General features: G+C 37.2%; 1 protein-coding gene and 1 long non-coding RNA gene across 4 annotated transcripts in view; one reads left to right on the top strand and one right to left on the bottom strand.

The window, feature by feature from the left end:
* LOC136386919 (uncharacterized) overlaps nucleotides 1-571 on the bottom strand; it is a 150646-nt gene extending 150075 nt beyond the window's left edge. For both annotated transcript variants that reach the window (XR_010748052.1, XR_010748053.1), the window contains exon 1: nucleotides 378-571. This is a non-coding gene — a long non-coding RNA (uncharacterized lncRNA). The remainder of the gene's footprint in view (nucleotides 1-377) is intronic.
* Nucleotides 572-788: 217 nt separating this feature from the next.
* Nucleotides 789-27239, top strand: part of LOC136386917 (jouberin-like) — a 116244-nt gene continuing 89793 nt past the window's right edge. The window contains exons 1-9 of one of the 2 annotated variants that reach the window (XM_066358035.1): nucleotides 789-949; nucleotides 8850-9346; nucleotides 11561-11736; nucleotides 13131-13301; nucleotides 16038-16257; nucleotides 17216-17408; nucleotides 23158-23253; nucleotides 24236-24421; nucleotides 25556-25702. In XM_066358035.1, coding sequence (XP_066214132.1) covers nucleotides 8934-9346; nucleotides 11561-11736; nucleotides 13131-13301; nucleotides 16038-16257; nucleotides 17216-17408; nucleotides 23158-23253; nucleotides 24236-24421; nucleotides 25556-25702 — 1602 coding nt within the window. In that variant the 5' untranslated portion in view covers nucleotides 789-949; nucleotides 8850-8933. The remainder of the gene's footprint in view (nucleotides 950-8849; nucleotides 9347-11560; nucleotides 11737-13130; nucleotides 13302-16037; nucleotides 16258-17215; nucleotides 17409-23157; nucleotides 23254-24235; nucleotides 24422-25555; nucleotides 25703-27239) is intronic. The other variant, XM_066358036.1, reaches the window with a different exon arrangement.

Raw genomic sequence — 27239 nt, 5'->3', positions numbered from 1 at the left:
AAAGCAACAGATTATACTGCGTGACTATAACTGCGGAAAACTGAAGAGTGGGGGAGTGACTTTCCATCCCGGATGATTTTAGTATTTTTAGTATTTTTTAGTATTTTTTTCATCCCGGATGATTCAGAACTAAAGATGGCGCCTGTGGCAAAAATTAGGAAGTGGGAGGGGCCGCTGGGCATAGAAAAAACGTTTTCCTTTCTGTTCTATTTTATACACATACTGAGATAACTTAGCACCAGACGACTCGTGGATAATTTTTTCCTTCAGATTTGGTCTGTAGTACAAATCTTCATTCTGCACGCTTAAAAGAATGTTCCCTATTGTGGGCGCGATCGCGTGGGGGGTGTCGATTGTTTCTTTCCCTCATTCCTTACTTATCTTTGGCGGGTTCCACGACAGCCTCCCCGGCTCGCTTTTCCCCGTCCCGTTTTTCCCAGCGCTGGCTAGTTCTGAGGTGCAATGGTACTTCTTCGGGGGTTAGCTCAGGCTCTAGGGTCAACTGCGCACTCCCAGTGTCCCATCCCGCTTCAGCGGTCGTGATTCTTCTCCGTTTCAGGACTGCGCGGGCCGCGAGCGCGCACCCCACCGCAGAGGACGGCGCGCTCCGCGGGCGGGTGCGCGCGCCGCTTCCGCCGGTACTGCATTGCAGTCCCTTCGGGCCCGGGGGAGGCGGCGCGGAGACGGGGGCGGGGCCGCGAGGGGCGTCCAAGCAGGGCAGCGGTCCAGACTGGACAGCATCGGTTGTCAAGGTAACGGTGGCGTGGGCGGGCGGCGCGCTAGCCGCATTGCGGCACCGGACCCGCTCAGAGCTGGGGTTGCTGGCCGCTGCCTCGGCTGTGGGTCCCTAGACCGTCAGCCCGTCCCTCCCGGCGCGGGAAGTCGCTTCGCGCAGTCCCGGCATCTGCTCCGGTAGGCCGGGCTGTCGGCCCACTTCGCTCCCCTGCGGGTGAGTACGGAGCGGGCGCGGGCGCCGGAGCTCACGCTCTCGGCCGGTCCCAGCCGCCCGGGGGACGGCGGCGAGGGCGCCGCTCGGGTCCGGGGGCGCCGGGGCGGCAGTGCACCGCCGCAGGCTGCGGGGCCGAGCGCCGCCGAGCGGGGAGATGTGGTTTGGGACAATAAACTACGTTCTTTCCCGCTCCCTTCTCTGAGCTCCACGGTCCCGGAGTGTTCAGCGTGGTGTCCCGAAGGAGTGCATGCAATCTTTGCTTTTCCCAGCAGGGTGTCCCGAAAAAGTGAATGTAATCTTTACGTTTCCTATTCCCGATTCTGGTCGCGGTCGCTAGAGTATAAAACTCGCAAACGCTTTTAAATGAGATGCGTAGTAAGGGCGTTTGTTTCCTTTTAGGATGCTAGGCTGGTGCTGGCGGATAATGACTATGAATGCCTTTTTAATTACATCTGAGAAGCGCTGATCGATGCCTTTCATTTATAAGAAAAAAGTCGAATTGCGTTAGTAGGGTCTTTTCAGATATGTATAAATATACAGAAAAAGTAGACTAAGAATCTCTATTGTGAAACAGCTACTGAATGGAGTATATGGCTCCCCCCCCCCTTTTTTTTTAAGGAAAGGATGCTAACAGTTTTTTCACCTGTTGCCTTAATAATCGCTGTTAACTGCGTGGGCTTTCCGAGAAAAGATTGCGTATTGTTAGGACTGTGGGGAATTAAAAATATATATATATTTGAAATAAATGCTAATACCAAGAGCATTTTTGAACCATATTTAATTTAGAGGCTTGTTTATTTATGTAGATTTTTGTTAATTTATTAATTGAATTTTATATAAAGGTTATTTTCTTTCATTCTTTCTTTCTTTGGAGGCAAAGATGCTAACAGTTTTTTCACCTGTTGCATTAATGATGGCTGTTACTGCGTGGGCTTTCTGGGAAAAGATTGCGTATTATTAGGACTGCGGGGAATTAAAAAAAATATATATATATATTTGAAATAAATGCGAATACCAAGAGCATTTTTGAACCATATTTAATTTAGAGGCTTGTTTATTTATGTAGATTTTTGTTAATTTATTAATTGAATTTTGTATAAAGGGTTGTTATTTTCTTTATTTCATCCTTTCTTTCTTTTGAGGCAAAATGGTAACAGTTTTTTTAACCTATTGCATTAATGATGGCTATTACTGCGTGGGCTTTTCGGGAAAAGATTGCGTATTATTAGAACTGTGGGGAATTAAAAAATATATATATTTGAAATAAACTCTAATACCAAGAGCACTTTTGAACCATATTGAATTTAGAGTCCTGTTTATTTATGTAGATTATCATTTATTTATTGAATTTTGTATAAAGGGTTTTGTTTATTTTCCTTACTTTTTTGAGGAAAGGATGCTAACAGTTTTTTCACCTGTTGCATTAATGATGGCTGTTACTGCGTGGGCTTTCTGGGAAAAGATTGCGTATTATTAGGACTGTGGGGAATTCAATATATATATTTGAGATTAATTTGTATACCAAGAGCATTTTTGAACCCTATTTAATTTAGAATGTTGTTTATTTATGTTATCAATAATTTATTAATTGAATTTTGTATAAAAGGTTTCTGTTTTTTTTTCTTTTCCTTTTTTTTGTATTAAAGGTTTTTGTTTCTTTTTTGCTCTGTGCTATAAAATTCGGTTAAATAGTGAGTTATCCAAATGACATAGATTTTTCTCACCTTGATGTTTAATCATATCTTGACTAATAATCAGGTGGTTAGAGAAAAAGTAAAAGATAAAACATAACACAGTTTTCCTATGTAGTATTCCTTAGCAGCACCTGTCAAAAGGGGTTGTGAGGGAGATTTAAAGTGTAGTATATGTGAGGTCCAAGAATGTCCTTTTAAGTCTTATTTTAGTTTTTGCCATTGGTGCTACTAAATATTGGTCATTCTATAATTTATTTGCTGTAATATATATTAACATTGAGAGATGGTTCTGTAGTGTATTTGCTGTGTTGTTAACTAATGTTTATCAGTTGTGCATTAAACTCTAAACAGGGCCATGGCTGGTCGGCTCAGTCGGTGAAGAGCCTCGTCTTGAAAAACAATGCAGCTTCACCCCCAGTCAGGGCACACAGGGAAGCAACCAATGAATGCTCGCCTTGCCCCTCCCCTAGCTCTCCTCCCTTCCTCCTCCCCTCTCTCTTTCCTTCCCCCTCCCTTCTCTCTTTCTTCTCCCTTTTCTCTCTCCCCTCTCTCTTCTTTATTGTTTCTCTTCTCCCTTCTGCCTCTCTCCCTTCTCCCTTCCCCCTCCCCTCTATCCCCTCTCCCTCCCATTCTCCTTCCCCCTCCCTTCTCTCCCCCTTTTCCCTTCCTCTTCCCCTCTCTTTCCTCCCTTCTCCTTCCCTCTCTCTCCCTCCACCCCTCCCCCTTTCAACCTTCCCCCCTCCCCCTTCACCCCTCCTGCTCTCTCCCTTTCCCCTTCTCTCTCTCTCCCTTCATCAGTCTGTCTCTTAAAAAAAAAGCCTTGGCTGGATAGCTCATTGGTCTCACAGAGCTTATGGGTTCAGTTCTCTGGTCAGGACACATACAGGAGCCTGTCTCTCTTTACCTGCCTCTCTCAAAATAAATAAATAAGTAAATAGTAAATAATGTAAATACATAATTTACTAAATATTTTATCACCTAATTATTTTAATACACTAGTAATGGACATAAAGTAGTTTTATTGAGCATCTATCATGTGCCAGCTACTTACTATGTTGATCAGTTTTTTTCTTTTTTTTTTTTATTAACTCTATTGGGATAACATTGGTTCACAGGATCATATAGGTTTCAAGTATACCTTTGCTTTTTTTTTTTCTTCTTTTCCAAGAAAGAGGAGGGAAATAGACAAGACTCCCACATGTGCCCCAACTATGGTCCATCTACAACCCCCATCTGGGGCCAGTGCTCTGCCTATTTAGGGCCATGCTCACAACTGAGCCATTTTTAGCAGAGCTCCATGGAGCCATCCTCAGTGCCTTGGTCATTTGCTGGAATCAATTGAGCCATGGCTGTGGGAGGAGGAGAGAGAGAAAGAGAAAGAAGGGGAGGGCGAGGGGTAGAGAAGTAGATGGTTGCTTCTACTGTGTGCCCTGACCAGGAATCAAGCCTGGGACATCCACGGTTAGCCAACACTCAACCACTGAGCCAGTTGGCCAGGGCCTCAAGTATATATTACTGTGATGCATGTCTGTGTATTGTATTATTTGCCCACCAGGCCAAATCAAATAATCTTCTGTCACCATTTATTTGGCCACTCTATTATTTTATTACCCTCCCACCCCTTTCCTTCTGCTACCATTGTAATGTTGTCTGTGTCTATGAGTTTCAATTTTATATTCCACATATGAGTGAAATCATATGGTTCTTAGCTATTTCTGACTGACATTTTGCTTAGCATAACATTCTCAAGGTCCATTTATGTTGTCACAAATAGCAGCATCTCATGTTTTTCCTTTTTTTAAAAAATTTATTGATATATTTTTTAAAAGAGAGACAGACAGAACATTGATCCTTTCCTGTATGTGTCCTGACTGGGGATCAAACTGGCAACCTCTGCACTTCAGGATGCTCTAACCCAGTGGTCGGCAAACTCATTAGTCAGCAGAACCTAATATCAACAGTACAATAATTGAAATTTCTTTTGAGAGCCAAATTTTTTAAACTTAAACTATATAGGTAGGTACATTCCTTATTGAGGTAGCGCCCGCATGTGGTATTTTGTGGAAGAGCCACACTCAAGGGGCCAAGAGCTGCATGTGGCTCACGAGCTGCAGTTTGCCAACCAGGGCTTTAACCAACTGAGCTTTCTGGCCAGGGCATATTTCATCTTTTCTTATGGCTGAGTAGTATTCCATGCCTTGGTCACTTGTGAATAATGCTGCAATGAACATAGGATTACATATATCTTGGCAAATAAATATTTTAAAGTTTTTCCGGTAGATAGTAGAGAGATTGCTGGGATGTATGGTAACCTTATTCTTAATTTTTTGAGAAACTGCCATTCTGTTTTTCATAATGGCTGTACTGTACTAGTTTACAGTCTTTTCAGCAGTGAATGAGGGTTCCTTTTTCTCCACAACCTATCCAATGCTTATTATTTGTCTTGTTGATAATAGCCATTCTATCAGGTGTGAGGTAGTATCTCATCATGGTTTTGATTTGCATTTATTTAATAGCTGGGGAAGTTGAATATCTTTCTGTATATCAGTTGGCCATTTGTATGTCTTCTTGGGAAAGGTATCTATTTGAGATCTCTGCCCATTTTTAACTAGATTGTTTGGTGTTGAGTTGTGTGAGTTCTTTCTTTCCTTGTTACTTTCCTTCTTTCTTTCTCTTAATTGGATTTACTAGGATGACATTAGTTAATAAAACTGTATAGGTTTTGGATGTATAGTTCTATAATACATCATCTGTATATTGTATTGAATGTTCATCACCTCAAGTCAAGTCTCCCTCGATCACCATTTATCCCCTCTTTACACTCTTCTTCTTCCTCCCACCCTACTTTCTCTCTTATAATCACCATACTGTTGTCTGTATCTATGAGATTTTCTTTTTCCTTTGCCTAATCTCTTCACCTTTTTAACCCAGCCCCTAAACCTCTCTCCCTCTGACAGTTTTTGATCTGGTCTCTGTATCTGTGAGTCTGTTTCTTTGTTGTTTATTAGTTCATTTTGTTCATTTGTGCCACACATAAGTGAAATCATATAGTACTTATGGTGAAATCATATGGTATATATGGTGAAATCAAGTACCGTTATGGTGTCTTGACTGGTTTATTTCATTCAGCATAATACTCTCCAGGTCTATCTATGCTATCACAAAAGGTAAGATTTCCTTTTTTTTTTTTTTTTGTATTTTTCTGAAGCTGGAAACGGGGACAGACTCCCGCATGCGCCTGACTGGGATCCACCCGGCACGCCCACCAGGGGCGACGCTCCGCCCACTAGGGGGCGATGCTCTGCCCCTCCGGGGCGTTGCTCTGCCGCGACCAGAGCCACTCTAGCACCTGGGGCAGAGACCAAGGAGCCATCCCCAGCGCCCGGGCCATCTTTGCTCCAATGGAGCCTTGGCTGCGGGAGGGGAAGAGAGAGACAGAGAGGAAGGAGGTGGGGTGGAGAAGCAAATGGGCGCTTCTCCTACATGCCCTGGCCGGGAATCGAACCCGGGTCCCCCGCATGCCAGGCCGACGCTCTACCGCTGAGCCAACCGACCAGGGCCGATTTCCTTTGTTTTTATGGCAGAGTACTATTCCGTTGTGTAAATGTACCACAGCATTTTTATCCACTCATCTGCTGATGGGCATTTGGGATGGTTCCAAACTTGGCTGTTATAAGTAATGTTGGGGTGCATAATTCTTTTGCCTTAATATTTCAGGTTTCTTCAGATATATTCCCAGAAGTGGAATCACTATGTCATAAAGAAGTTCCATTTTTAATTTTTTGAGGAAGGTCCACACTGTTTTCCACAGTGACTACACCAGTCTGCATTTTTCTTGTCTTATTGCGGTGGATAGGACTTCTGGTACTATGTTGAATAAGAATGGTGAAAGTGGACATCCCTGTGTCCATCCTGGTCTTTAGAGAGATGATTCTAGGTTTTGCACATTATGATATTGGCTGTAAGTTTGTCATTTATGGCCTTTATTACACTGAGGTATGTTCCCTGGATTCTCACTTTGCTGGGAATTTTTATCATAAATGAGTATTGAATTTTATGAAATGCTTTTTCTGCATCTTTTGATATGATCATGTGATTTTTAGCCTTCATTTTGTTTATGTGGTGTCTCACATTTATTGATTTGCAGATATTGTACCAACCTTGCATCCCCTGAATAAATCCCACTTGAACAAGGCATGTGATCTCTAGTACATTGCTGGACCTGGTTTGCTAATACTTTGTTGAGGATTTTAGCATCTGTGTTCATCAGGGATATTAGTCTTTAGGTTTTTTTATTTGTAGTATCTATCTGGTTTTGGAATTAGGGTTATCTTGACCTTGTAAAATGAGCTTGGGAATCTTTTCTTCTCTTGAATTTTTTAGAATAGTTTGAGTAGGTTAGGTGTTAGTTCTTTTTTGAATGTTTGTTAAAATTCACCTGTGAAGCCATCTGGTCTAAGACTTTTGTTTCTTACGAGTTTTTTTTATTTCTGCTTCAGTTTCATTAGTTGTAATATGTCTATCAGATTCTCTGGTTCTTTCTGATGCTGTTTTGGAAGACTGTATATTTGTAGGAATTTCTCTATTTCTTCTAGATTTTCTCAAGTTGTTGGCATATAGTTGTTGGTAATATTTTCCTATAATCCTTTGTATTTCTTTGGTGTCAGTTGTTACTTCTCTTTCATTTGTGATTTTATTTATCTAGTTCCTCTCTCTCTTTTTTTTTTTTTGAGAAGTCTAGTTAAAGATTTGTCAGTCTTTTCAAAGATCTAGGTTTTGGTTTTATTGATCTTTTATATTTTTTAAGACTATTTTGTTTATTTCTGCTCTGATCTTTATTATTTCCTTTCTTATACTCACTTTGTTGTTGCTCTTTTTCTAGTGTCTTTAAGTTTAAAATTAGAGTGTTTATGAGATTTTTCTTATTAACTAAGGTAAGCCTTCAGTGCTATGAATTTTCCTCTTAAGACTGCTTTTACTGCATCCATTGATTTTGAGTTGTGTTCTCGTCTTCGTTTGTTTCAAGGTATCTTTTGATTTCTTCCTTGATTTTATTGTTAACCTATTCATTGTTTATTAATATGTTATTTAGCCTTAATGTCTTTGTGTGTTTTTCAGTTATTTTCTTCTGATTGATATTATGGTCAGAGAAGATGCTTGACATGATTTCAGTCTTCTTAAGTTTATTGAGATTTATTTTGTGTCCTAACATATGGTCTCTCCTAGAAAATGTTCCATGTGCAGTTGAAAATAATGTATATCTTTGAAATGAAGTGCTCTAAAGATATCAGTTCAATCCATCTGATCTAGTATGTCATTTAAGACCTCTGTTTCCTTGTTGATTTCCTGTCTGGAAGTTCTATCCATTGAGGTCAATGGGTGTTAAAATCTTTCTATGACTGAATTATTATCAATATCTTCCTCTGTGTCCATTGAGATTCACTTTATATATTTAGGTGCTCCCTTGTTGGGTACATAAATGTTTACAGGGTTATAATGTCCTGTTGGATTGCTCTCTTTATCGTTATGTAGTGTCCTTTTTTGCCTTTGTTTTAAATAATTCTGATTTTTTTTATCTTTGGGAAATTTCTCAAAATATTTATTTTATTACTAGTACCCTAGCCTTTTTCTATTGAAATATCTCTTTTTAAATAATTTTTATTGGGGAAAGAGATACAGATGTGTGCTTATTAGTCTGTAGTTTGATTTAAATTGGTAATATTTAATACCTAGCCATATTTTCAGCGATATGTTTAGACTGATTGTACAGTGATTCTATAGCTTATATACCTTTGGTTTTAGAATGTAACAGTGAAGCAAGATGAATGACCTATGTGTGTTTTCTAAGGGTGAACCTTAAGTGCTTTACCTCAATGGCTCTTTTATCAATAATTAGAATAGGGATCATTCTGCCAAAGAGGAAAATAACAGTGAGATTTGAATAATTAATTAACTTCTTAAAAGTCATTAAGCACTTTTGCACATGTTAATTAACTCATTTTATCAGAACTTACTCTCTGAGATTACTAATCTAATTCTGAGAGAATGAACAAGAAAGTGCTTATCAGGTGCTCTATGTCACTATGTTCAAGGAAAAAATAAAATAATATTTCCATTGTGTTCCACCGTTGAACACTAATCATTATATTTTATCCTTGCATAACTATGCTTAGCTGAACCTTTGTTATTATGTCTTCTCTTCCTAGTTTGACACTGTTAGAAGTAATCTTCAGAAAAGTGATGAAATAGTTGCTGCTAACACTAATAACGCAGTGAAGAACACACAAGTCATGGAAAACCAACCAACCAATCCACAGCCAACAGCTGAAAACCCAGATGGTGATATGAGTCTGGAGAAAGGCAAGCAAGAAGAGGCAAGTGAGAAGGTTACAAAGACAGTGTGCCCGCTGACTACACAAGAAATGGAACAGGAAACTCCAGAGAAGAAGGTGGATTCTGAACATGAGAAAAATGAGAAAGCAAATGATGAAGAAAAAGGAAGTAATTTAGATGAAGAACTGAAGGGAGTGTACCAGCTCCAGGTAGCTGAAGGAATGGCGAAAGAGATTAAGAAGAAAATAAGAAGGAAACTCAAAGAACAGTTGACATGCTTTTCTTCAGATACTTCCTTGCATGATGACAAATTGAGCAATGAGAAAAAGAAGAAAAAGAAAGCTCTTATTTGGTCTAATGCTGAAGCCAGGTATTTTACATTGTTAAGTAGAAAATGTTCTCTCAAAAGTTATATTCTTTTCAACTTTTAAGTGATATCTGTAGCTTCACAAAGAACATTTTAAAGTTTCATTTGAACACATTACAGGACAAGAATAATAGCTAACCTTACTATGCGCTAAATGCTTTACAAGAAGTACCTTATTTATTCCTTATAGCAACCCTGTGGGAAATAGTAATAGCTTTTGTAGATGAGGAGTCTGAGGGTTTATATCACAGAACCAGTAAGAAGCTGAGACAAAATCTTGGCCGTTTTGCTCCATAGTGTCTACCTTTACTCACTACATCTGCTTTTTAAATCATAGAAACCGAATTACTTCCCCTTTTTGAGTTATAATGCCTGACTGGATATGTGAATATAGCATTTTCCCCTTGTTATATACAAATAACATTTGTTCATTGTAGAACATACAGAAACGAAGAAAAAAATAAAAGTGATCCATCCATCCAAAGATAATCACTATTAGCAATTTGGTATCTTACCCTTTTTCTGTATATGATGTCTATACACATATGCTTGCATATTCTGTGCATCTAGTCGTATAAATATGTCTCTGCTTGGAGAAAACAGAATAGAAAATGTCCTTTTACTACAATGATTTTAGGTGAGCAGCTTGAGGTAGGAGCATTCTGTATCAGACAAATTGGTTGGTATACAGGGGCAGTTTTCCCTAATGTTCTCATCTAAAAATAACTTCCCTCTTATCAAAAGCTAGACAACCAGTGGTAACAAAGGGAGGGCAGATAGAGTTGCTGCAGGGACAGGTGAGTATCATTTGTTATCTGCTGCTGCATTAAAAAAAACCCCAAAAAACTACTATTCCAGAACTTAGCAGCTTAAAACATCAAACATTTCATTGCTCATTATTTTGTGAAACAGGAACCTGGGTGTGGCTTAAGTAGGTGTGTTTGACTCAGGGTACAGGATGAGCCAGGATGTCAGCTGGAGCTAGGCATCTCAAGACTTGGCTGGGTGAGGGAGGATCTTGTCCAATAGCCAAGTGACATTGCTATTGGAAGTTTTGGATAATCTACTTCTCAGTTTATTCTTGTGACTACTGGCAGGTTTGGGTCCTGACTGGTTTTGGGCCAGGGACATCAGTTCCTTGCTATATGGACCTCCTAATGTGGGCTTCTCACAACTGTGGGCACTTGCTTCTCCAGAGCAAGGGCTGAGAGAGAGAGAGAGAGAGAGAGAGAGAATTCAGTCTTTTGGAACCTAATCTTTGTAGCCTCTATTACTTTTGTCATAGTCTTGTCTATTAGAAGTGTCAATGGAAAGGGATTACAAAAAGCTATGGGTGTTACAAGACAAGGATTATTGGGGCCATCTTAGAGGCTGTTCACCACAGTATATTGTAAATCTTCTCATAGCTACCATATGAATAGGAAGCCGTACTCACTATTAAGTAAACTTAGTTCATGAATTTTAAATAAAAACATGGCTTACATGATAGGGACATGCAAAGGATATTGTTCTCTTTTAAGTACTAGTATTTGTTGATGTGACAAAATATCATGGCTTTATGAAATGACTAATTTGAAATATTTTTCTAATCTTTTGATTTCTAACCTCTTTTTTGAAATAGTATATATATGGGAAGTCTTTGATTTTTTACTTGATAGATTACAAACAGACTTGACGGGGCCAGTTTCTTGCTGCAACTGTGTTTGCTTCCGGGATGCTACCCCTTTACCATTTATTAGTTAATGTGATGCAGATTTTACGAGCCCCTGGAAAACAGGAGCAATAATTTACCTAGAAATCAAAGGTTGACTATCTCAAGCCTTTTGAAAAGAAACTTAGAACACATTTTTTTGCTTTTAAATAAAATAATTTAGAAATTTGGTCATTAATCATTCACTTGGCAGCAGAGTGAAGATGCTTTCATCAATCCTATGTAAAAACAGATCCATTGCTCATAAAACATCATTTCATTTTTCCCTGGAGTTTACAGCTCAGTTTAATTTGGCTCATGGGGTACATAACCCATCACCAAGTATAAAATAGTTATAATAGTTTGACAGATAACCATTTTATTGCAAAAGAAAACCCATATATCTCCCAGCTGGAAATAATACGGATATTAGGGTTATCCTTGCCTCAATTCACTGTTCATTTGCTGTACAATGAATAATAGTAATAATCTATTTGTAATGACATGTACCTGGGTTATATTTGCAGTACATTGCCCTTTGATGAAAAAAAGGTATGTGAACAAAAGAAGGAAAAGCCAGTTGAAACAGCTACTTCAAATAACAATCAGGATTGTGAAATAAAGTCTGTGGAGAAAAACATAGAAGACAGCATGCAAGATGATGAAAAATTCAACCCGAAGGAAAAGAAGCAGCCTAAAGAAGGTTCGTTATCCCAATTATATGGAAACTGTGTTCCTTGGTAAAAATAACTTGATTTTAGGAGTATGTCCTTAAAAGTGAAGAAAATATCGTCCCAAAAGATGTCACTGAAAAAAACTCCAGTATAGCCTATTTGGTACTTGTTCTTGGATTCATCTAGATAAGTCATTTATTTGTGACTGTGAGTCCAGGTGATAAGTTAGTATTACTTGAGTCAGTATTACCTGAGTCATTGCTAATTCCTAATTTATTTGAATTCAACTCTAGAACAAATTAACTTTGTAGGTGTTGTTACAGCATAGAAGTTTTCTTCCATCTGCCACTGAGTTGAGAACCCTAAATAATTTAGACTCATAGTTGCTGAAAGCTATAAATGGTCAAAAACCAGTGGACATTTCAAGGCTGCATGCCTTTGTGTCTTCCCAGCTCCTCAGCCCAAGTCCACTTACATCCTTCCCATTTCCTTTTCTTCTTGTTTTTCATCTTCCTCTGTACTCATGTCTTTCCTCGTATTTTTTTTTACTTATTACTCTTGCATTTTTCCTACTTCATACATCCTTTTTTTGTTTTGGTTTTCCATTTAATTGGCCAAAAATTAGGACTAAAATAAGCAATTTAAAAAACAATTTTTTTTTGGTTCTTTTGTCTTTTTAAAATTTTATTTAGAGAATTAAATTTAATGGGGTGACATTGATCAATAAGAGTACATGGGTTTCAGAGAAACATTTCTGTAGCATTTGAACTGTTGATTATGTTGTGTACCTATCACCCAAAGTGAAATCATTTTCTGTCATTGTGTATTTCTCCTTTACTTCTCTCCTCTATGGCCCCCTCCCCCCCCCCCCCGTTTAATCACTTTACTTTTGTCTATGTCCATGAGTCTCATTTTTATATCCCACCAGTGTGTGAAATCATATAAATTCTTAGCTTTTTCTGATTTATTTATTTTCCCTCGATATAATGTCCTCAAGGTCCATCTGTGTTGTCATAAGTGACAATATGTCATCACTTCTTATGGCAGAGTAGTATTCCATTGTAATAGATGTACCACATCGACTTGATCCACTTCTCTATTGAAGGAAACTTTTGTTGAGCATTTTTAAAATTTGTGGTAATTACTCATTAGATGATGTGATTGATGATATTTTGTGGTTTCTATGATTAAGTTTTAGAAAAGTGCACACATTTTAAGTATACTACTTAGTGACTTTTCAAAAACTAAAAATGCCTATAAAATCATCATCTAAATATAAAATGGAGCATTATTAGCACCCAGGGTCCCCTCAAGTCCTTTTCCAGTTCATTGCCTTTCAGAAGTAAACATTGTCTTGACATCTAACAGTTTGTTTTTGCTTGCCTTTTTTTTTAAAAATTTTTTTTAATTTATTCATTTTTAGAGAGGAGAGAGAGACACAGAGGGAGAGAGAGGAGAGAGAGACAGAGAGAGAGAAGGGGGGAGGAGCTGGAAGCATCAACTCCCATATGTGCCTTGACCAGGCAAGCCCAGGGTTTTGAACCGGTGACCTCAGCATTTCCAGGTCAACGCTTTATCCACTGCACCACCACAGGTCAGGCTTTTGCCTGCTTTTTTACCTTCACATAAATAAGATCCATTTATTGAATTCTGTGTTCTTTTGTGTCTGGCTTTTTTCACTCAACATTATTCTTGTGAGATATATGCTGTTGTTGCATGCAATTAAGCTTATTCATTATCAGTTCTGTTCTTGTACTATATAGATATCTACTGTATAAATATACCACAATTAATTTGTCAATTATATTGATGGACATTTGAACTGTTTCTAGTTTCAGGCTATTGCAAATAAAGCTGTAATGAATACTGTAGTCATGTCTTTTTGCAAGCGTATATATACATTTTTATTGGGCATATAAAGACATATGTATACATTTTTATTGGTTGTATAGGAATAGACTTATGTCATAGATTATATATTTTTTCACTTTAAAAGGTACTACCCTTTTTCCAGAGTCAGTTTACCAGTTGTGACTAACAGGATTTGAGAGGCTCCTTTGCTCCACATCTTCACTAACATTCATGTTGGCAGTATTTTTAAATGTTAGCCATTTTTAGTTGCACATACATTTCATTTTGACTTGAATATTTTCCCATGATAACTAGTGAAGTTGAACATCTTTGTGTTTATTGACTACTTGTATTTCCTCATTAATAAATTTGTTTTCAGTGTATTTTATTTTAAGAAATGAAATATCTGTCTTTGATTTATGAAAATATTTTATATATATAGACATCAGTCTTTTCTCATATATAAATACATACACACATACATTTATTGTAAATATCCTTCCACTCTGGGTTGTTTTATTTTTCTCTTATTGGTATCATTTGAAACAGTCAATTTTACAGGAAGGTATAACAATCCTAAACATGCATATATTCAATAACATAGCTTCAATATACAAAGAAAAAAAACTAACAAAAATAAAAACAGAGAAAAATAAAATCTTAGAATTTTAATATCTATCCCAATAGCTGATAGAATAAGCAAATAAAAATTTTAAAACAAGTAAGATTAGCTGAACACATTAAATTAATAATTTAAGTTAAATACATAGAACACTGCACACGACAGTGTCAGAATTCACATTCTTTTCAAGTGCACATGGTATATGTAACCAAACTGACCATAAGCTGGTCATAAAGCCTCGATAAATACAAAAGATTGAAATTCACATTGTTCTTTGACAATGGCAGGTAGCAACCAAAACAAAAAGATAATTAGAAAAGTCATCTATTGTCTTAGACCCGTGATGGCGAACCTTTTTATAAAAACTGCCCGTCTTTGCAGTGCTGGTCAACCTGGTCCCTCCCGCCCACTAGTGGGCGGTCCAGCTTTCATGGTGGGCCCATCACGGGGACCGATTGGTTGCTCTGCTACCGCCCACCATGAAAATGGAAATGAGAACACAGTTTTATTGAATGATAATAAAGTTACAGCATTCAGAAACGTGATATATAGCCAAAGTAGTGGCTCAGATAAAACTTTAAAGTCTTAAATGCATATAATGACTGAGTTCTCATAATATCCATCTTATAAAGCTAGAAATAAACAGCAAATCAATCCCAAAGAAAGTGGAAAGTAAATAATACAGACAGATGAAATAAGTAAATAATACACAGTGTACAATAGATAAAATCAGAGCTAATAAAGTTGGCTCTTTGAAAAGATTCACAGATTGAAAATCCCCAGACTGATCAAGAAAAGGAGAGATAACAAAGTACCAATACCCAGGGGCATCCTTTCAGATGTACAGACATACAAAAATGGAAATTTTGAATTACATGAACAAATTCCTCAAAAAATAGTCTATCAAAGTTGATTAAAAAAACAGAAAAATTGAAGAGTCTAATATTCATTCAAAAACCAATTCTGATTTACAGTTCTTCCTGAAAAAGAAAAAGAAAAACAAAAAACCCTCAGGCTAAATGATTTGATTAGAAAATTCTTCCAAATATTTAAGGAAGAAATAACAGCAATCTATACAATACTTCCAGAGAAATGAAAGAGATGGAACATTTCCCAATTACTTTTGAGACTAAAACCTTGATATTAAAAACTCTGGGTATTTCAAGAAAGGAAAGGTACAAACCCATGTCTTACATGACCACAGATACAAAAATCTTAAATAAAATGTCAGCAAATAAAATCCAATAATAGATTTTTAAAAAAAGAGAGAATATATCACAACCAAGGGGCTTTCGCACCCCTGCCAAGAACAAAAAGACGGCTTAATATTAAAAAAGACAACATTTAAATATTAAGATTAATAGGAAAAAGGGCAAAAATTTATATAATCATGTTGATGCAGAAAAAGCACCTGATCAAATTCAATAGCTACTCATGATAAAAAGTATCATTAACAGATGATATGATTGCATATGCATAAATTGACCTGCTGCATCGTACTACATCCTGTCCGGAAGCATAAATTACAATTATAAATGAATCAACTGATATATTCCACTTAAAAATACCTAGATAAAGAATACTTTTGATCTTTTCTCTTTTTTTTAATTTTGTTGTTGGTCCTTGTTGGGGAAGTAAGAAAGATTCTTTATTTAAATGCATTAGTAATTTCAGTGTTTTACGCTTAGAGTGTAGTGTGCTATAACCTGGCTTTTTTTCCCTTTTTCCTTGAAATTTCTTTATTAACAAGGACAAATGACTATGAATCATAAAGATTAAGTGACATGAAAATGCAGTTTATATTGTTGAGTATATGGAATAATTAATTCTACTGTTGATTTTCTTCCATGCTTGTAGTTTCAGATAATGAAGACAGTGATGATGATGATGGTGTTCATGAAATAACAAGTCGAGATAGTCCAGTTTTTCCCATATGTTTGCTTGATGACGACCTTGTCCTGGGAGTTTACATTCACCGAACTGATCGACTTAAGTCCAATTTTATGATTTCTCACCCAACGGTAAAAATTCATGTGGTTGATGAGAAAACTGGTCAATATGTCAAGAAAGGTAAAAGGTAACTTTTTTAAATTTCAAAGCCAACCCTTGAATTAAATACGTCTGCAGAAAGGATCCTGTTTTCTGCCATTGAAAGTCAATGCAAATAGGGCTGTGGGTTTGTGTTGGAGAACAGTTGACCAGTTGTAACTGTTCCCCAACCAGTGACATTGATCAGTGTGTTTTACAGAAAGGGAAAGCATCTGTTAATTTAGTGATCCATGTCAACTGGAAGGGAGTTGAGAGAGCTTCTGCCAAGCTTAATGACTAATTTATGACACTGAAAATCATCTTGTGTTGCACTATAAATACATTTGTTTTCTAACGTCCTGTTTTTATTTTGAAATTAATATGTTACCTGGGACTCAGGTGGTAAATGAATCTTAAATTTAACTTTTGCTTCCTATTCTATAACTAATACATCCTTGAAGGCCCAAATTAAAGAATGAAATAAATGATTATACTAGAATTAAAAAAAAAACCTATCAGTTTGGAAAGGTGGCAAGGATGAGAAACATGAGGATTATAAAAAAAGGTCATTGACTTATTTAGTTGTCTTAGGTCATACAAAGAAGGTACGACACACTTGGAAAGTTTTGTTCCTTTTGTGCTCATTTTCTTGTTTAAATCCACTGCACTATTTTATGACAAACGCACTTAAGTTCTGAAGGAATTAATTTGTTCCAGCTTTGAGAACTAAAGGTATAATCATACCTCTCACTTTATATTTCTATAATTAAATAATTCTGTGAAATCAACTGATAGTATGTAAATGCAAAATGAAGTGAGTACTGCCACTTTTAAGTCTCATAAAATTTATAATTTTCTACATGGACAGTCAAAGCAGTTTTTCCTTACATAGTATGGCTATTTGTTATTCCCAGATGCCTCACCTTGAAAACCATATTTTTCTTTTTTTCTCAACATTCTCAAATGTATGAAGAATTGTGTTAACAGAAATATCTTTTTTTGAACAGTAAACGGCCTGTCTCATCTTCCTTTGAAAGCAACAATATGGACTATGTTCTTCCTATCATAACCCAGCCATATGATTTCAGACAGTTAAATTCAAGGTTTCCAGAGTGGGAGGAACAAATTATATTTAATGTAAACTTTCGCTGTTTGCTTCAAGATTTCAGTGAGAGCCCTAAAGTCATCCTGCTCTTTGAGGTATGGATTGAATAGAGCAATTTAAACTAAATTTTAGTTATTACAGTTGTCCCTCAGTATCCCTAGGGGGGTTTCAGGATCCTCTGCAGATACCAAAATCTGTGGGTGCTGAAGTCCCTCATAAAATGGTGTGTTTTTGCATATAATCTCTGTTTGCATATAGGCTGTAGCAGTATATGCCCACACATCACTTCATTGGTGGTGTTTCAGTGTATGGCAAATTCAAGTTTTGCTTTTGAGAACTTTCTGGGCTTTTTTTTTTTTAATCTATAGTTATTTGAATCTTTGGATGTGGAAGCCACAGATAAAGAGGGCCAATTGCATAACATAAATGTAAGCAATTATTTTAGTAGTTCAATATACGACAAAGTGGTATGAGAATTTAATTTCTGTTATTTAGTGTTTGGGATATGCAAGGCAGAAGCAAGTGAGAATTACAAGTAATAGCATATTTGTTGAGCATTTGCTGGTATAAGTAGTTAGCCAGTGGATTTACTCTATTGCTTAATCCTTATAACAATGCCATGACTATTAACTGAATCTAGTCTGTATCTATCTTATCTTTTATACTTAACCAATCTCACAAAGTATAATCTAATTTAATAATATCAGACTCCATAAGAGTTTGTATGCTAGTAAGAGAAATAAAGGTTTAACATAGCAGATCACTTGACTAATACAATGTAATATATAACCAAATGAAGTAGAACTTTTTCGATGTGAAGGGTTAGTGAAGGGTCAGAGCAGTTAGGAAAAGCTTTATGGAGTAGATGGCCTTTGAGTTGACAGGCTATTCTAATACCATATTTGAGTGCGAAAAAAATCAAGGAGTATAAAGTGATTTTTCTCAGTACAATTTTAAGTGCAGGTAATTTGTATTTGGAGGTAGTTTAAACCTAATTACGTTTTTTTTAACCAATTCATGTTATCTCTCCATAAGCATAGGAAAGTAGAGAAAACCTCTTTTCCAGTTTAAGCAAGATGGTGAATTTTAGCTTGGTAAGAGCAAGTCATGACCAAAACCAATTACTGATATTGTAGAGTTACTTGCTTTTATTGTTACTTTTAGGGGATCTTCGTGAGTTTATGAAACAAACTAGAAAGCCTGGTGGTCATATGAAATGACCGCTGTTCTAGATATTATAAATTGTAATTAAAATGATTTGTGCAAAGGTGTCTGCTAATTCAAACTGAATTACCCAGGGCAGGCGGCGAGGACGCCCCTTTGCTTACTGCCCCACGGGGTTTCCCCCTTCTACTTGCTTAATTGCTTAAAGTAGAGTGCAATGAAGGAAACCACTGGCGGTACATTTCTTAAGAGCCACTGCTAGCTCAATAAATAAAGGTGATTTAAATAATAAAATGTTAATTCACATGTCAACGATCTCTTTGTACACAACATTTCTTGTGTAGATCTTTCCATCATTTTTAAGCTCGCCTTGCAGAGGACCATCAATTATTTTTAATTTTACATCCGTTCTTTCACGAACTCTTGAACAGGCAACATAAAGTTGACCATGTCCAAATGCAGGCTCAGGTAAAAAAGTGCCAACACGCTTAAGTGTTTGGCCCTGAGACTTATTGATGGTCATAGCAAAGGCAAGTTTTACAGGAAATTGTCTACGTCTCAATTGAAACGGCAACCCTGTTTGAGATGGAGCCAAATCAGTTCTTGGAATGACATGTATTTCACCTTTAGAGGAGCCAGTCAAAGACTTAGCTATTATGACATTATTTTTCAATTGGAGAACCTCTAGTCTTGTACCATTGCAAAGACCCCTTCTGGTGTTAAGATTTCTTAATAGCATAATAATTGCTCCAATCTTTAACCTCAATTTGTGAGGTGGCATGCCAGAAGGCGACAGACTATTTAAAAATTCCGTTGGAAAGTTGTTGGCACTCGCTTTATCATCAGCTACAACGGAATCAACACTTAAATATGTCGTGTCGTTCCCTTCTATGATATTTAAGACATCATCATTTAGTTTGTCTACATCAGAATTTTTAGGACACAATATTGCCCTTTCACTAATTTCACTGATGTTTCCAGGCTGGATTTTTTTTTTTTTTGTATTTTTCTGAAGCTGGAAATGGGGAGAGACAGTCAGACAGACTCCCGCATGCGCCCGACCGGGATCCACCCGGAATGCCCTCCAGGGGTGATGCTCTGCCCCTCCGGGGTGTTGCTCTGTCGCGACCAGAGCCACTCTAGCGCTTGGGGCAGAGGCCAAGGAGCCATCCCCAGTGCCCGGGCCATCCTTGCTCCATTGGAGCCTCGGCTGCAGGAGGGGAAGAGAGAGACAGAGAGGAAGGAAAGGGGGAGGGGTGGAGAAGCAGATGGGTGCTTCTCCTGTGTGCCCTGCCCGGGAATCAAACCCGGGACCTCTGCATGCCAGGCCGACGCTCTACCACTAAGCCAACCGGCCAGGGCCCAGGCTGGATTTTATAACCAAAAACCCAATCCACTAAACTATCTTTGCATATCATTGACAAAGGAATCTCGACAACGTCTTCACTCAATCCATTATCATCAGAAAGTGTTCCATTTCCAAGTTTTAAAAGCCACTCACTATATTCGGGGTCATTTGACCTCATGTTCATTGTCAGTGGGAGTTTCTTAAATAAATCCCATGATTTTGCAAATTTTATGCTATTTTGTATTATTGCAGCTTGTGGAGCATGAGGCAATACTGATAGACATTGTCTAAAGTCACCTCCAGGAAGTAAAACTTTTCCTCCAAATGGATAATCATTTTTCATGATTTCTTTTAACAACCTGTCAGTTGTATCCACGGTCAAATAGATTAGTTTCTAACTTGAAGTTTAAGGACTGACAGTGTTCATGTCACCAGAGGAATGCTCAAAAATTAAAGTTTCTCCATTTGAAACTTTTAATCCTTTTTGCATTTCGGTCAGCATTACTCTGTTGTTTTTTGCATTTCTCTCTTGCCTTTGTTCAAGGGACTCATTTTGTCGAGACAGGCTTTTTTGTCTTGCATCTGAGGCAAGCCTTGTTTCTCTATGCTCATCAGTCTCATTTTGCCGAGAAAGATGCATTTGCTTTGCAACTGAAGCAAGCCTTGTCTTTCTCTGCTCAGTGGTTTCTTTTTGTCAAGAAAGCCATTTTTGTGCAGCTTTAGCTTCTTTTCTCTCCTCTTCAGTGCTGTATTTTCTAGGAGGCATTCTTAAAAGAAATTACGTTAAGACGTAGTTTTTATGTAAAACAGATGATTGCCAATGCAAACAAATGTTCACCTTCCCCCTGACCCGCTCAATTTGCGTTCAGCCGTGGCAATTTCACCCCATTGGCTAGTACAGTTACGCAAGCAACCAATAAGCAATAGGTGACAGACACTTAAGCCGCTTATAATAAAGTATTCCACCATTCGCATCTGATTATGTTGTATGATTTATACAAAACTGATTATGTTGTATAATTTATACAAAGCTATGATTTTTTTTTAAAGTGATAGAATTTGTATGTCAAGGAACCTTTGTCATAGAAATTTGTCATTTGTTATAGCATTCTTTTATATTCATTTTAGTAGTAGCACGAGATTTAAGAAAGATTGTTGCTATACAGACACTTTTGGTTGCTTCTTAAGTTTTAACATAAAGTGTTATTGTCTACAAAACTAATTTTTTATTTCAGCTTGTTAAGGGTTTATTGAGGACAATTTGATAATAGCTACCAGAAGTTTTTAAAAGTTACTGCACTTCTTGGTATTTTTTCCTAAGGGAAAAATGACAAGTACACAATGTTGTATGTGCCAAGGGTATTTAAGCACTGTTTATAGTAGCAAAAACTTTAGAGACAGGTATTTTCAACCAGTTAAAGTTTGGTTAAATAAATTAAGATTTTTATTTTTTTTTTGTATTTTTTCTGAAGCTGGAAACGGGGAGAAACAGTCAGACAGACTCCTGCAAGCACCCGACCGGGATCCACCCGGTACGCCCACCAGGGGTGACGCTCTGCCCACCAGGGGGTGATACTCTGCCCCTCCGGGGCGTCGCTCTGTTGCGACCAGAGCCACTCTAGCACCTGGGGCAGAGGCCAAGGAGCCATCCCCAGCGCCCGGGCCATCTTTGCTCCAATGGAGCCTTGGCTGCGGGAGGGGAAGAGAGAGACAGAGAGGAAAAGGGGGGGGGGGTGGGGAAGCAGATGGGCGTTTCTCCTGTGTGCCCTGGCTGGGAATCGAACCTGGGACTTCTTCACGCCAGGCCGATGCTCTACCACTGAGCCAACCGGCCAGGGCTAAGATTTTTTATTAAACTTATGTTATTTATAATACTGGAGAATACTAGGCAGCCATTAGCATGATAATTACATATGTTTATACTAATTGAAGAGATATCCACTATAAAATGTATCAAAATAGTTTGTGAAGTAACCTTGGATTTGTATTACTGTATGACATATTAGTATATGACATATTTAGGAATGCACAGAAAAAGGTTTAGATTCATGTCAACCTGTAAACATGTAGTGTATGTTAATCATCTCTGGGTCTGGATTACAAGTTGTTTTTACTTTGTAATAAATTTTTTTACATTGTCAGTGGTTTTTCATTGAGCATGTAGTATTACATCTGAAAACAGGTTGAAGAATATAAGGAATAGGGATGAGTGGAGTCCATATTATTTTGTAAAGCATTCTCCTGATAAGCACCAGTGAATTCAAAGTGCTAATCTTTGACAATTACCTAGAATACAGGTAGCCTCTGTGGTTAGTTGATTGCAAATTCATGAGCTTTGAAATCCAGAAATAGTGGAGAAATTTTCTTGAGAAGCCTAATTACAACATGTATACAGAGAGAAAAATTTCAACTTCAGGAAGGTGACCTAAGGAAGGCCCCAGAGATAAATAAGGTTATGAGTTTTTTAAATAAACAGTCCTTCTAAATCTGCTTTCACACATTAAAGAATTAAGTATTTGATGCCTGGTGTATTTGTACCTAGACCGTATTTGAGGTAATTAGTGTTTGTCTTAGATTTAAAATCTTAATAAAAGATTTAACGAAAGGAAGTGGTTGGCCCTGGCTGGTTTGCTCAGTGGTAGAGAGTTGGCCTGGTGTGTGGAATTCCCGGGTTTGATTCTTGGTCAGGACACACAGGAGAAGTGCCCATCTGCGTCTCCATCCTTCTCTCTCTCTCTCTCTCTCTCTCTCTCTCTCTCTCTCTTTCTTTTCTTCCAGTAGCGGTGGCTCAAATGGTTTGAGCAAAGTTGGCCCTGGGCACTAAGGATGGCTCCATGGCCTCACCTTAGGCACTAATATAATACCTCGGTTACGGAGCAACGGAGCAGCAGCCCAGATTGGCGGAGCATTGCCTAGTAGAGGCGCATGCAGGAGTCTGTCTTTGCCCCTTTCAGTTAATAAAGGAAAAGGAAGGAAAGAGAAGGAAGGGAAGGGAAGGGAAAGAAAGGAAGGGGAAAGGAAAGGAAAGGAAAGAAAGGAAAAGGGAGAGAGAGAGAAAGAAAAGAAAAGAAAGAAAATGAACAAAAGAAAGAAAGAAAAGAAAGAACCAAAAAAAGAAACTGGTCAAAAACTGGACCCTCACTAATAGTATGAATTAATTTAAAAGTTAATGAAATGAGATAAAAATTACTTTTTCTCCTGATAAAGAAAACTGTAAGTAAACATGATATTTTAATTTTTTATTATAAGAAAATATTAAATTTTAGATAGGCTAGTCTTCTAAAATTTTTAAGTATTTATTTATGAAGTAATTTTTAAGTATTTATTTACAGATTCTTGACGTCTTAAACATGGATGAAATTAAGAATAACTCCAAAATTAAAACCCAATTCTGTGGCTTTCGGAAAATTGCATGGGCATTTCTCAAGGTATATTTTTCACCTGTTTTTAACACTTTTATATAGTCTTCAAATCTGATTAGCTGCTTTTCCCGAAGTCAGTTTGGTTTCATATAAGAAGCTATATTCTAAGGTAAGATTGCAGTTTTAGTGAGTTATTAAGTTAAGCTCATGTGATGTCATTCAGATTCTTACACATTTATTGAGTGCCTATTTTGTGCCAGCTATATATTTGGCTCTAAGGATGGAACATTGAAAAAGACACCCACAGCCCTGCTGTGAACAAATATTTATTAACTCCTTTCCATATGCAAGCCACTGTTCTAGTCAGTGAACAAAGAAGACAAATGCCTTGGCCTCACAGAACTCATATTCTAGTAAGTAAAACAGACATAAAACAATTGAAAGCCCCAAAAGCTATCCTAGGAAGATCAGAATGGATAGTAAGTATCCTGGAAGGGTATAACCATCCAGTGACCTGTCCCTTTTATCCCAATAAAAACAAATTCATGGGGAAAAAAGTTGATCACACAAATTTTCATTTATTATAGTTTTTATACCTACTACAAAAGATGTTGGGTGGGTGATGAATAATATCCTGTGGGGGCAGAGATTCCAGGAAGAGACATGGAACCCAAGTATTAGCTAGATCATAACAGTGGGGGAAAGACAATTCTAAGTAGAGGGTACAGTATATGCAAAGCCCCTGATGTTGTACGTAGTAGGTATACAGTAAGTCCTCACTTAATGTTGTTTATCGGTTCTGCAACTTTAAATGAAATGTTGTAAAACGAAATCCATTTTATCACTGGCTAATTAATTATAAACAGAAGTTAAGTTACGATGGCATCTTACCATGTCAAAACAAAAGAATGTTGAACAAAACATTATTGAAGGACCTGCTGTATTTGGCCAAAAGAAGGCCACTGGGGTTGGAGGACATATCTTATTGTTTTATGGGGTTTATTTATTTTCAATAAAAATAAAATTTTATTTGAATTCTTATTTTCAGCTTCTAGGAGCCAATGGAAATGTAAACATCAATTCAACACTTCGCTTGCAGCTGTATTACCCACCTGGTCGCCCTCAAACCCGTTTTAGTGTTGTTGAGGTTTTTGAATGGTGGTCAAAATTTCCAAGATACCGTTATCCATCAACACTGTATGTGACTGTAAGAGGATTGAAAGTTCCAGACTGTGTAAGTTAATATCACACGTAAAGATGTATCCTCTGTTGTTGAGATTAAATGGTAACATATTTTCATTTCTAAAAAGATAAGATCTCTAGAATTATTTTAATAGATTTGTAGAATAGAAAGTTATCTTCAGAGATTATGTCTTGATCCTGTAATAGCTAATACTTAAAAGATACTTAAATGAATTTTAAGTAATAAAAACAGGTTTCATTGTTAAAAAAATGTTTTTTTAAATACTGTTTTTTAAAAATTAAACATAAAAGAATGATGTAAAACAGAAATTGACAAATATTGTTTATAAAGTATCAGATAGCTAATATAGCTTTTCAGGATATACAGTCTGTGTTTAAGTTACTCAATTTTGCCTTTGTAGGCAAAATTTTGCCTTATGTAGGTGGTAACAAAAACAGTTTGAAAATATGTTCCAATAAAACTTTATTTACAAAAACAGCAGGCTAGATTTCACGTTTTGCAGGGCCATAGTTTGCAGACATGATTTATAGGCATGTTTTTTACAGTATTATTTAAATAACTAGCAAATAATCTTTCTACTGCTATTTTCCATAGATAAAAATTATAACGATCTTAGCAAAGACGAGATACTAAAATGAAGTGAAACTTTTGCTTTTGTCTTATTTGCTATAAGACATTTCAGATCAGTTGCATATCCTATAGTTGATGTTATAAACTGTGACCACAGAGTTGGTTTGCATTAATTTGAATGGAGTTAAATCTATTTTTTAAAATGAAAGATTTAAAAAACTTTAGATCTAAATTATATTGGTTTTGTGATATTATAGCCAGAGATACCAGAGTATATCAGAGCCACGACATAGCATCTAGTAGGTATTGGTGAAGAGGCAGAAACAAGGGGCCAGAGTTATTAAAACATTTCATGCTACCATTTAAATTCTATTTTTCTCCCAACTTCTAAGGCCTTTTTGGTTATAGGACAATATTTTCAAGCAACTTTCATTTTATTCAGAATAACGTACAAATAGAAGAACTTTTTCTGGATTACATTTTGAAAACATTTTCATATTGTTTGTTTCAATATTTTAAAAACCATCTAGGCTAGAAAAGAAAAAATTAACATGATATATAATTTTCTCATTTTCTATACATTTTTATGTAAAGCCACCTTATCATTCTCTGACGATTCTTCCGGAAGAAAAAGGTCTATCCGTGTTCTGTGAGCCACATGGTGAGTCAAGTTCAGTGGACCCAGAGCCTGGCCTAGGGGACTCCAAGGAAGTAGTGAAATGGAAACGACTGCCCGGGCAGGTAAAGTGTTTGATGATACTGGGTTCATTTAGATATTCACTTAACCAGTCCGACAACTCCTAGGATAACTAGATTGCTACTTAAAACTGTCAGGCCTGACCAGGTGGTGGCGCAGTGGATAGAGTGTCGGACTGGGATGCTGAGGACCCAGGTTCGAGACCCCGAGGTCACCAGCTTGAGCGTGGGCTCATCTGGTTTGAGCAAAGCTCACCAGCTTGGACTCTAGGTCGCTGGCTTGAGCAAGGGGTTACTCGGTCTGCTGAAGGCCCACGGTCAAAACACATATGAGAAAGCAATCAATGAACAACTAAGGTGTCACAATACACAATGAAAAACGAATGATTGATGCTTCTCATCTCTCCGTTCCTGTCTCTCTGTCCGTGTCTATCCCTCTCTCTGATTCTCTGTCTCTGTAAAAAAATAATAATAAAAAAAAACTGTCAGGTTATTGTTTTTAACCACAATCTTGTCAGTCCAACAATTCATTTGATAAGTAATAATAGAGTGCTTATCATCAGCATAAAAACACTTTCTAGGTTGTTTGTTTAGGGACTTGGGCAGTTTTATTAGTTTGTTAAAGTTACCATAAAAGTATACTTCAGACTGCTTTTCTTAAACAACAGAAATTTGCCTGGCCTGTGGTGGCGCAGTGGATAAAGCATCAGTGGAAAGCTGAAGTTGCAGGTTTAAAACCCTGTGCTTGCCGGTCAAGGCACATATTAGAAGTTGATGCTCCCTGCTCCTTCCCCCTTCTCTCTCACTCTCTCCTCTCTAAAATGAATACGTAAAAATCTTTTAAAAAATAAACCAGAAATTTATTTACTCCTAGTTCTGCAGTCTAGAAGTCCCAAGATTAAGGGTCGACAGAGTTGATTTACTCTGAACCCTTTCTTCTTGGCTGCCAGGTGGCTGCCGTCTCGCTGCCCTTTCATGGTCTTTTCCCTTTGTACACCCCCCTGGTGTCTTTTCCTCTTCTAATCAGGACCCACCCCAACAACTTCATTTTAACTTAATCAGCTAAAGAACTTATTTCCAAATACTTTTACATTCTGAGGTACTGGAGTTAGGGCTTTAACACAGGAATTTGGGGGTATAATAAGTAAAAAGATAGATTGATATCTATAAGAGGTATGTCTCCCAAATGGATTTCAGTTTATAAAAGTGGTTTTTTTTAATGGATTCATGAAAATTTTTACAGTCCCTGGATTTTTCCAGAATCACATTTTGGTGAATATATGTGCGTGTATCTTTTTCTCCCACAAGTTGAGTTAATGTTTTATTTATTTTTTCTTACTTGGTTAGAGTATTCAGTAGCAAGAAGGATTGCTGATATAGTTTTGTAACTCTCTTATCTGTTTCCACAGAGACTGGAGTGGTTCATTTGATATTTCTGAGCCAATACCAGTGCAGTTTATCTAAAAATCTTAGTTTCTGCAAACATTTAATATTACATGAGGGTGATTGTTTCCCAGACCTTCCTACTCTCTGTGTTTTGCATCACATTTGACTTTCTTTTTGAAGCCAGTTTTACAGATTC

Source organism: Saccopteryx leptura, unplaced genomic scaffold (genome assembly GCF_036850995.1).
Source record: "Saccopteryx leptura isolate mSacLep1 unplaced genomic scaffold, mSacLep1_pri_phased_curated manual_scaffold_21, whole genome shotgun sequence".
NCBI classification, from domain to species: domain Eukaryota; kingdom Metazoa; phylum Chordata; class Mammalia; order Chiroptera; family Emballonuridae; genus Saccopteryx; species Saccopteryx leptura.
This window is presented reverse-complemented; position numbering and strand designations above follow the sequence as displayed.